At 38.0% G+C, this 12,108-nt stretch overlaps 1 protein-coding gene across 3 annotated transcripts in view; it reads right to left on the bottom strand.

The window, feature by feature from the left end:
* The window catches only part of KIZ (kizuna centrosomal protein), a 272,861-nt gene that overhangs the window by 157,639 nt on the left and 103,114 nt on the right, over positions 1 to 12,108 (bottom strand). For all 3 annotated transcript variants that reach the window (XM_075339381.1, XM_075339380.1, XM_075339382.1), the window contains one exon: positions 1,759 to 1,894. In XM_075339381.1, the coding sequence (XP_075195496.1) occupies positions 1,759 to 1,894 (136 nt within the window). The remainder of the gene's footprint in view (positions 1 to 1,758; positions 1,895 to 12,108) is intronic.

Consider the following 12,108-nt stretch of genomic DNA (forward strand, 5'->3'; position numbering starts at 1 on the left):
TGCGTAATTTGATGTGTGTGTTTGTTCGATCTGATGTGTGTGGGTGTGTGTTCCACCTCAGGTACTCCCGTACAGCGTCTGGTGAGTATGATTGTGGGGTCTTCTGTCTTCTTTATTCTCTCTTTTGGGCATGTCTCCTTTCTATAATGAAGTGTCCTGCAGTATTCTTTAACTTTTTTAGCTGCATGAACACTTTATTATTGAACCCCGACTAGGGCTTATTTTTGGGGATAGGGCTTATATTTAAGCCTTATGCCGAAAATGCTGAAAATTCCTGCTATGGCTTATTTTTGGAAAAAGACGATAGTGATTGAGCTTAAGCCAATTATTGAGTATTTCTTTGTTCACTGGCATATGCATATGTTTTATATTTAATAAGACTATAAATTCTATGCACTTAATATACAGTTGAAACCAGAAGTTTACATGCACTATCTAAAAAGACACATTTGCATGTTTTTCTCACCATCAGACATGAAATCAGAATAAACCTATCCCATTTTAGGTCAATTAGGATTACCAAGATTTTTTAGATTTGCAAAATGCCAGAATAATGAGAGAGAATATTTTAAGGCATTTTTATTACTTTCTGCAAAGTCAAAAGTTTAGTAAAGTTTTAATATTTGGCACCATTGCCTTTACACTGTATGACTTGGGTCAAGCGTTTCGGATCTCCTTCCACAAGCTTCTCACAATAGTTGGTAGGAAGGTAGGGCTCATTCCTCCTCAGAGCCATGTTTGTAGGTCACCTTGCTCGCATTGGCCTTTTCGGCTTTGCCCATAAATTTTCAATAGGATTGAGATCAATCTATGTGATTGCCACTCCAATACATTGACTTTGTTATCCTTAAGCTACTTTGTAACCAGTTTTGGCAGTATGATTCAGGTCATTGTCCATTCGGAAGACCCATTTCCACCTAAGCTTTAAGTTAAGTTCCTGGCTGATGTCTTGAGATGTTGCTTCAGTTTTGCCACATAATCGTCTTTACTCATGATGCCATCTATTTTGTGAAGTGCACCAGTCCCTCCTGCATCAAAATAACCCCACAACATGATACTGCCATGTTTTACTGTTGGGATGGTGTTCTTAGGCTTCAAAGCTTCTCCCTTTTTCCTCCAAATGTAACGATGGTCATTATGGAGAAACAGTTCAATTTAGTTTTGTCACACCATAGGACTCGTCTCCAAAAATTACAGGACAAGTCTCCAAAAATTAAGGTCTTTGTTTCTGTGTATATTTGAGTGACCTGGAATGATGATGTGATAGGAGAATGTCAAGCTGCATGGCAACCCAATGCGCAGTAGTGACTGGACCAGCAGGAGAATGGGTGCAATGCAGCACTCAGCACTGGGACAGGTGAGTAATAATACTTTATAATAAGCACAAGGTGAGTCGATTGTGTTGCCAAGATAAATATTCAGATCACAATTTGAGAAGCACTGCTCTACATTGCCAAATGCAGACTGCTATAACTAGTACCCGTTTTTCACAGATGGTGCATGCATGTAAGTGACGGGGAATTATACATTTCCTGTTTTCATAGGTAAAGAAATAGAGATGGATAGACATAATCTTTACAGAGGCAGATGTCTCAATATTATTGGAAACAGTCACATTTCATCTTATTTTTCCCAATGTGATCCAAGAACGTGCTGTGAAAAAAATAGTTAAACATGGAAGACTTCTCTCCTCACAAAAAGTGTTGCAACTTGTTAAAAAAACAAGGCACATTGATTATCAAAATAGGCATCTCCTACCTGCTGAGATTTCATTTCATCATGCAGCATCAATACGGTAGAAAAACCTGCTGGAACACCGCCTTTCAAAATCCCACGTTCTTTCAAGAAAGCTATATGGCCAAGCAGATGCTCCTGCAATGATGTTGAGATTTTCCTGTAATAAAAAAAAAAGCAAGCAGTTTCACTAAAAAATAAGATTTCTATCTTGTGTTTGTATAATAATGTATCAGCCATCTAAATTAAAAATCTGATTTATTTTAGTGTCTTTTGGAGTTGAAAAAAAAAATAATTGTTGTTTTTTCCCATCTCATGTAGCTTCTGTCAGTCAAGATTTTTAGGGTTTTGCACTTAAATACTCTATGATCTATATTTTCAGGAAGATTAACATTTCGGTGTACTCAGAAATCTGAACCAAGTAACAAACCCCTTCACACAATGACAAATTTCCTAACAAAGTTCCACCTTTGTGAAAAAAACATACAATAGAATATCTATATATCAATGATGTCTAATCCTTGGACGGTCTAGTCAAGCACTAGCCAGTACAGCTTTATGACCAATAAGTCTTGTCAGAACAACCTGATTTTCTTCTACAACAAAGTCACTGAATGGTTGGAGCAGTGGAATGCTGTGGATATAGTATATCTTGACTTCAGTAAGGCATTCGATAAAGTATCACATGACATCCTCAATGAAAAAATTATCAAGTATGGATTTGACAAAAAATCAGTTAGATGGATTTACAACTGGCTTAATGATCGGGCGCAACGAGTAATACTAAATGGATACACATCAACCTGGAGAAAAGTTAAAAGCGGGGTGCCGCAAAGCTCTGTCCTGGGGCCAGTGCTGTTTAATATCTTTATAAATGACCTGTATAACGGAATTTTTGGGAAACTCATAAAATTTGCAGATGATACTAATAAAGGAGGAGTAGCAAACTCTAGAGAGGAAAGAGAGCGTATTCCAAAGGATCTAGACACATTCGAACAATGGGCTGAGGAGAACAGAATGGTTTTTAACAAGGACAAATGCAAAGTCCTACATTTGGGTAAAAGAAATGTAAAAAGCATATACAGTATGGGAAGAATAGAACTAGGTGATAGCATAGGGGGAAAAGGACTTGGGCATAATAGTGGATCCCAAATTGAACATGAGCCAACAGTGCGGAGCTGCAGCTAAAAAGACCAGCAAAATTCTGGGATGTATCAAGACAAGCTTTGAATCTAGATAAAATGAGGTAATTATTCCCCTATACTCTGCCCTTGTCAGACCCCACCTGGAATACTGTGTACAGTTCTGGGCACCCCAATTCAAGAAAGACATCAATATATTGGAGAAGAAGATAATAGCAACCAAGATGGTAGAAGGTCTGCAAACCATGTCATGTTTAGATCGGTTAAAAGAAGTTGGGATGTTTAGTTTGAAAAAGAGAAGGCTGAGAGGAGACTTAATAGCGGTCTGCAAATATCTGAAAGGAAGTCACAGTGCAGAGTGAACTACCCTATTCTCATTAACACAAAGAAGAACAAGAAACAATGGGATGAAACTAAAAGGAAGAAGATTAAGACTAGATATTACGAAAAACTTTCTGACAGTGAGAGCAGTCAGGGAGTGGAACAGGCAATCACGGGAGGTGGTGAGCTCTCCATCAATGGAAATCTTCAAGCAGAAATTGGATAAACATATATGGGATGATTTAGGAAAGCCTGCACTCGCAGTGGGTTGGACCCAATGGCCCTTGAGGTCCCTTCCACCTCTACCATTCTATGATTCTATGAAATCACGGCCCACGCCACTGAAGTTTTGATGCAATCAGGAACAGTCTTCAACGACAAATATTTACAATTGATGAAAAAGCAAATCGGTCATTAATTTGCGACACAGGAAGTCAAAATTATTGGCTCTCAAGGGCCTTTTTTTACACGTGTCACTGGAAAGCAAGCTACTCACATACTGAGAGATACAGAGGGATCTTTATACATTAGCTAAGTATGTGGATGTTAATCTACACAGGGAGTTTTTGTTTTTAAAGGGGTTTTTCCTGGCTTGAGCTACATTTCTGCAAATATAACCGCAGATTGACAAACCCTGACATTGTGCAATACAAACACTGTCAAGATTCACCACCATTGAAAGGTCGAGCAGGTGGTCAAGTGCACAATCTGCATACTGGTGGGCATGTGTAGAATGGATTATCTTCGGCTACTCTGTATGCACACGGTAAGGATTCACCAATCAGAAGTCACAGATTAAAACATGTATCTCAAACCTGGAAAACCCCTTTTTAAATTCATAGACTTCAAAGCTTTTACACCAGAATGCTGTAAAAAAAAACGAAACCTTTGAAAAGTTGCAAAATTTACACTGCGCTAGTATTTTGCAACTTCTGGTGTTCTGATGCCATTTTTGCACATCTCCATCAAAGAGGATGGAGCTAGAGCAGAACAGGGGCATGCAACCCCCACTAGTCAAATTTATGATGAGCAGTGCTGGTCCTTAACACTAGAAGTCCCAGAAATTTTGAGCTCCTCCCTGAAGTCCCGAAAGAGGGTCAAATGACCCTTAGTCCAAACTGTAATTAAGGCCATTACTGTCGCACTACAGGAGGTTGGAAAACAACAACCTCCTGTGGTACGACAGTAATGGCCTTAATTACAGAACAAAAGACGGTGATTATAGGATGTTAGCTAAAATCCTTTAGGTCATTCGACCCGTCTCTGGGTTCCAAAGGTAGAAATGTTAAATGACCCCTCTCTGGGACTTCTAGTGTTTAGCCACAAGTCTTACTCCAGTCATTTGAGTAATATTTGTAATGAGGCACATATAAAGGCATACCCCACATGAATTCAGGATGTCTCCTCATCAAGATTGTAATGAGTTTGGAGCCATAGTTTTAGATCCATTTTTGTTTTGAGATATCTCCTAAATAACAAGATTTTTCACTGTTTACTCCCAGGTAATTACATACATAATGACAAACCACATATAATTACATGATATTACTCATTTTGTTGTGTCCCTGTACAATTAAGAGATAAGTAAAAATTCAATTCAATGCGAATCGAAGAAGGAACATATGACCTTGGGTGCGGCCAGGCAAGCCTTCTCATAATACTTTGCAGGTATCACATCACGCGATATACCAAATTCAATCAGAAGTAACTACCTTGTACTATATGTAGCCTGTATAAAAGCAGAAGCAAGAAATGTAGCAGCCATTTAATGGTGCATCTTGATAGCGACATGACGCCACAGTTCACAGCTTAACTACAGAGATAGGGAGAGCAAGCCATAAAACAGGGAAGAAACTGTGGAGCTAGTGTGTAACAGCACAGGAGTAACTGATTAGTGTGTGGAGAACAGGCTACTGGTTACCACCTGGTACCATCAGTTTGACCATAGTCTTATATGTGGAGGTTACTTTGACATTAATAAGGCTGTGTTTATGTTAAAGAGCTTTTAGAGTTTGGGGCAAAAGAAAGAGCTTGAAAATGAAAGTACAAGCATAGAAATATATATAAAAAAAAACTTGACATAATTAAAAGTGTATAAAAAGAAGAACACAAGATGAGAAACTCATCAGTAAGAAGATTTTGAAAGAGAAACCCCATCATAATCTCATGAGTCAATCAAGATTCGCTAGTATCCATTTGAAAATCAATTAGTCATAGCTTGGTGAGGGATAGAAGCTGTGATGTTAGTGTTGTGTTCCCCACCCCATTACTTTTTATTTGGATCTAGGTCTCGTTGGGTCCAGTTTAAATGAGAATTGGGGGGAGAAAAAGCTACCCCATTAATAAAACTTGTGTTCGAAACTAAAAATAGTATTAGAATTTGTTGACTATAAAATACCTAATTGAATACGAATGGTATTGCTATAATCTGATCACTGAGATCCGAATATAACCTTTACATTTATCTGAACTTATTTTTAGAAATCGGCTTGGACTATAATGTGCACACGATCAAGAAGCGCTGCGTTCTAGATGCGGTGTCATCCTCCCACAGAAGAACTAGTGTCCTGTGCGGGAGAACGCAGCGTTCCGTGCCCACAATAAGGGTTCTGGGCGCAGCGGATTTTCGGTGTTCTCGCACACAGAACACAAGTGTCTCGGCAAGAATGAATTGACATGCTGTGGCTCGGAAAGCCGCGCTGCAAAACCATTTATGGAGCATCTAAAAGAAGAGTGGGCACAAGATATTTCTATAAATCCCATCCACTCTGCTCGATACTGTCCAATGCCACGCTTTGGAGGCAGCGAAAATACGCTGGGTCCAAAAGGTTGCAAACCCTGATCGTGGGCACGTACCCTAAAGAACAAGAAAAGACTCTGTTCACGTTGTCGGCGCAATGGTCTGGGATTTCTGGAAGCGGAAGTTTTGAACAGCTTGGGGCCACAGGATGGAAACCACTGATTTACAATACATTCAGGTCACTACTCAGGATTATCAAATTTATTTGTTTTTTTTTTTTATTTAAAAAAAAAAAAACAGAAAAAAAAGGTCCTTTTAATTTGTAGTCTTTCACTTTAAATTCACACAAGAGCACAGAATACAAGATTTAATACACACACAAAAAAGGAACAAGCTACATTAACTGGATAATACATTCTTTATGACAAACAACGAAAGGAAATAATAAATAGACATTGTATCTGTAAATGTTATAAAACAAAGCTATGAAACCTTGAGTGACGATCCCTAACCATTATACAGACTGTATAACTAAGGGCAAGGAAAGACTATTATTCATTCCATGATTGTTCAGCGCTCTTTCTGCACTGCATTCAGTTGGATCATTGTATTATCACCCCTGAGTCTGACACTATTGAACCATGTGCAATCCTTCCCAATCTACTCATTTCAAAAGGTTTTATCCGTACACATGAAAAAATTTGTCGAAAGAATACGGTTCATGTATATCATTATGTCGCAACAAGAAAAGCAACAATTTGTATGGTTCACATGAAACCAAGTTCATGACAATAGAGGCTAAGTAGTAACATTATTTATTATTAAAGATCTGAAATCTCGATTCGGAAAACACGGTATTTAATGGTTATGATGGCACTCAGGCTACTGACATAATGGATGGAGAGTATAATACACTACCATGCTTGTTACATTACTTTGTCATGAAAATTAAATGTTTAATCGGAAAATTACCGTACATTGTATACATTTTATTAGTTTTTTTTATTATTATAAAAGTGTTTAAAAATATGTTGGTTCTGTTCTTTCTTAACATTTTTTGTTTTTAATAAATAAAAAAAAATCTTGAGTTCTTTTTGTTTTTACATTAACCAGTAGAAGGTGATTTTATTAACATGACCTGCAATTTTTGGAAGTCCTATACAAATTATTGGAGTGAGTCTTGTATTCTCAGACGTAGCTCTACTGATGCTGATGCGCGTCACGGCACTGTTTTTGAGATCGATGAGAGTTACAGTGGCAGGACCCACATCTATCAAACGTTAGGTAGACAAAATTATTGGGACGCTTACATATTACATCTACAGGAGCTTTTATGGCATCCCATTCTAAATACACGGAAATTATTATCCAATTGTGCCTCCTCACTTTGCAGCTAACACAGCTTCTACTCTTCTAGGAAATCATTTCACAAGATTTTGGAGGTGTCTGTTTGAATTTTTGCTCATTCATCAAGAAGAGCAGTTATGATGTTTTCAATGATGTTGAGGTCAAGTTCTTCTACACCGAACCCTCCATGGACCTTGCTTTGTGCACTGGTGACAAGTCATGCTGGAACAGAACAGAACCTTGACAAAACTGTTCCCACAACATTCAAATGATACAATTTATCAACATGTCTTGATATGATTAACCATTTCTCTTCACCGCTACAAAGGGGCCTAGGTCAACCCCTTTCAAACTTCCTTTAAAGAGATTGTCCAAGAGGTAAAATTATACAGCCTACACTAACCTCCCTAACCGGCAGCATTCCAGCGGTGCCAAGGTTCACATTCAAGCTCACACGTGATGTCATGTGAACCCAGTGTCCAATCAACATCGGCTTTTGTCTTTCTGCCTTCGAACCAAACGAGTGATCAACAAGAAGTGAGTGTCAACTGTATTGCTCACTTCCTGTTGACTAATAGTTTTTTCCAAAGGCGGAAAGACAGAAGCTGGTGTAGACTGGACGCGGGGTTCACTTGACATCACAACGTGATGTGAACCCCGGGAATATGACAGTGTTTGCAATGCACCAAAATTTTGCACTTTTCAATGCTTTTTACACTAGAATTTTTGAGTAACATCGTTGATGAATTGGACCCAATGACATAACAACTGTGATGGGTGGACCCGGACTATAATAGACCAGATCTGAGCGGTTTCTCAAGTTCCCGAGTACAGGAATCAGGCACGGAATTCTCAGAGAATTCCGGCTAATGATCTGTATTCGGCAACTCGGGAAAAAAAAGAAAAAAAAAAGAAAAAACAAAATAATTAAGAATGAAGCAAGCGCTTCATAATTACAGAGTTTCCGGTGCATCAGTAACTGCTTCCAGGTCACTTATTCTTGTTACGGACCACTCATTATTGCTCATCCATATGCACTGCTTTCCCCGCATGTTTTCTATTTTTTTTTTCTTTACGTTAGTTAAATAAATAATTTAAAAAACTGGCGTGTGGTCCCCCCAATTGTGAATCTCAGCCATGATAAAGTCCGACAGCTGGGGGATGGTATTCTCAGGCTGGGGAGACCCATCGTTATTGGGCCCCCCAGCATAAAAATAGCAGACTGCAGCAGCCCGAGATTGCTGCATTCATTAAATGTGACAATCTCGGCACTTTATCCAGCTCTTCCTGATTGCCCTGGTGCAGTGGAAATCGAGGTCATAAGGGGTTAATAACAACCCACAGCTGCGAATAAGTCTTTATTCAAAATAAAATACAAAAAAGCACCCTCTTTTATCAATTCATTAACTCCAAAAACACCCCTGCAGGTCCGAAGTAATCCACACGAGGTCCTACGACGATTGTAGATCTACTACATCTGAAGTCAAAGCGACTGGCCATAGAACAATGACCGCCCACTGTGACCTTCAGACAGAGAATGAGTGTGCCGTGCACTTATTTTTTCTTTTTTTCCTGTGTAAAGTGATATCCTAGACTTCAAAATACACTACATTTTGAGAATGTTAAAAAGGAAAAAATTCATAGCAGGACAAATGAATGTCCGGGTAAAGGACCAGAATGATGGCGTAAGAAGGAATGAGCATTGACAGGCAAGTTTAACAAAAAAGAAAACATTATAGCTTTTTAATAACCAGTTCTTTCCAGCAACATAATTCTGGTGGTTCCACTGGTCTTTATTAGCCTTCATTAAAAATGTTGCACTGTTTGCCTTCTAGAGCCTGTGTGTTACATGGTTTAGTGTTGGCTGCAGAATGTCTTAAATAATAATAAAGACTGAGAGAGTTAGGAAAATGTTATTACTACATGACCGCCAATAGTAGAAGGAAAATGATAATATTTATTCACTTATATAGCGCCATTAATTCCATCGCGCAGGGAAGCTTTGCTTCATCCATTGCTGCTTGTTTCTCGAAATCACCCAGGGAGTCAAAATCATCACTATACCAGTAGATGAAGTCCCAAAAGGTTGTAATTTCCAAATTTGGGTCACTTTAAGGATGTTTCTGCTCTTCTAGCTCTGCAAAATAAGTCCACAAACTATTCTAGGAAACTGCGCTCCAAACATCAAATAGCGCTCCTTCACTCCTGAGTCACGCCATGTGGCCAAATTATACTGTGCAGGGTATATGGGAATTGTCACGTTCACGAGAAATTGTGTAATAATTATGCGGTCATTTTTATCTATTTTCCTGTGTGAAAATATAAAATCTTGGGCTAAAACAACATTTTAGTGGTAAAAAATGTAATTATTTTTTTCTTCACCGCCCAATGGTATAAGATTTTATGAAACATATGTGGTGTATATATGCTCACTGCACCGCTAGATAATTTAATTAAAAGGTGTAGATTGTAAAATGTGGTCACCTATGGGGGATTCTGCTGTTCTGGCAACTATAAGTCTCTGCCAATGTGACATGGCACCCGCAAGCCATTTGAGACAAATCTGTACACCTATATGGCGCTCCTTCCCTCACTGTGCCTGAAAAGTAGTTTCTGATCACATGTGGGGTACTGCCGTACTCAGAAGAAATTGCGTAAGATATTTTCTGGTCCATTTTCTACTGTTAACCTTGTAAAAATTAAAAATGTGTGCCTTTAGCATAATTTTCGTTGAAAAAAAACATAATATTTCATTTTCACGGCTCAATTTTAAAAAATTCTGTGAAGCACCAATGAATTCAAGATGCCCACCACACCCAAAAATAAATTCCTGGAGGAGTGTATTTCCAAAATGGTGTCCCTATTGGGGTGTTGTGATGTTTTGGTACCTCGGCAGCTCTAGAAAAAATGCATCATGGCATCAACAAATCAATTCCAGACAATTTTGCACTCTAAAAATCAAATAGCATTCCTTCCCTTCAAAGCCCTGCCGTACACCCAAACAGTAGTTTTCCATCACATTTGGAGTATTGGCATGCTCAGGAAAAATTGCACGACAAATTGTAAGGTCCATTTTCTCCTGTAAACCATATGAAATGCAAAATTTGGGGATAAAACATTTTTGTAGAAAAAATGCATTTTTCCGGCTCAATGTTATAAACTTCTATGAAGCCCCTGTAGGTTAAATGTGCTCACCAAACATCTAGACAAATTACTTGAGAGGTATAGTTTCCAAAATGGGGTCAGCTGCCTGGGGATTTGTTCTGCAAACACAATATGGCATCCGATATCTATTCCAGCTAATTTTGTGTTCCAAAAGTCAAATGAGCTCCGCCATGAGCCCAAACAGTAGATTTTCACCACATATGGGGTATCAGCATACTCAGGAGAAACTGCACAAGTTTTATGATCCATTTTCTACTGCTACCTATGTGAAAGTGCAAAATTTGGGGTTATATCAACACTTTTGTGGGAAAAAGGTAAAATGTTTAGTTTTTCTCTTCCACATTGTTTTAATTCTTGTGAAGCACCTGAAGGATTAATACATTTCATAAATCTGGTTTTTAGCACATTGAGGGCTGCAGTGTTTAAAATACTGTTATTTTTGGTATTTTCTTTAACATAGGCCCCTCAAAGTCATTTCTAATGTGATGTGGCCCCTAAAAAATTGGTTTTGTAAATTTTGTAGGAAACATTGTAGGAAATTGCTGATAAACTTTTAACTCTTCTAACGTCTATGTTTCAAAAATGGTGCTGATGTAAAGTAGACGTGTAGCAAATGTTATTTATTAACTATTTGTGTTGCATAACTAACTACCTGATTTAAGGGCATAAAAAGTCAAAGTTTAAAAATTGTTTGTTTTTTTTTTTTGCAAACTTTTTGATATTATCATAAACAAATGCAAATGATAATGATTATAATATACCACTTACATGAAGTACAATGTGTCACGAAAAAAAAATAAATCTCGGAATCACTGGAATATGTTGAAGCGTTCCGAAGTTATTGTCACATAAATTGATGCTGGTCAGATTGGGAAAATGAGGCTCGGTCCTTAAGGGGTTAATATATCCCAGTGTGAGATTCATATGTCTGAGTGACAATTAAACATACAGTATCTATTAATATTCATACATTGATTTTTATCTCCCCCCGCAGAGTTATAAGAAGTGTTTCTATGGTTACAACGCCATTGTTTTTACAGTAATCCGGTGTATTTTATATATGCATTCAAATAATAATTGACGGGTCCAGTAATGTTTGTATTTGGTTTTGGGCCAAATCCTCCCAGCTTAAGAAATAGCTGCAAAAATAATGAGATCACATCTTTATAATAAAGGACTAATCATATCTACAATGATCACAGGTACAGATGACATTGTTATAAATCGAGGAAGGTGCAAACAGAAAGGGAGCGGATATATTGTAACACATGGTCATCTCCAAGGCTCAGTGGTTAACACTATTGGTTTGCTGGGGTCCTGGGTTGAAATCCCACCAAGGACAACACCTGCAAGGAGTTTGTATGTTCTCCCCAAGTTTCCTCCAGGTTCGCCGACTTTCTTCCACACTCAAAAGACAACACTCCAAATACATCCTGATAAGAAATCTAGATTGTGAGCCCCAATGGGGACAGTGATGATGATGGTGGAAATTAATGGTGAGTATTAGTAGTATATAATACAGCCACTGGTATGGTATATCAATATGAAATCCTGAAATACAGCAATAATACCTAAAATGTAACTTTTATTAATTCCTCTAAAAATAGGGAAGGATCACCTTGCCTATGCATAAAAATAAAATAAATGCAGGGAATGAAC

Source organism: Anomaloglossus baeobatrachus, chromosome 3, assembly GCF_048569485.1.
Source record: "Anomaloglossus baeobatrachus isolate aAnoBae1 chromosome 3, aAnoBae1.hap1, whole genome shotgun sequence".
Taxonomy (NCBI): Eukaryota; Metazoa; Chordata; class Amphibia; order Anura; family Aromobatidae; genus Anomaloglossus; species Anomaloglossus baeobatrachus.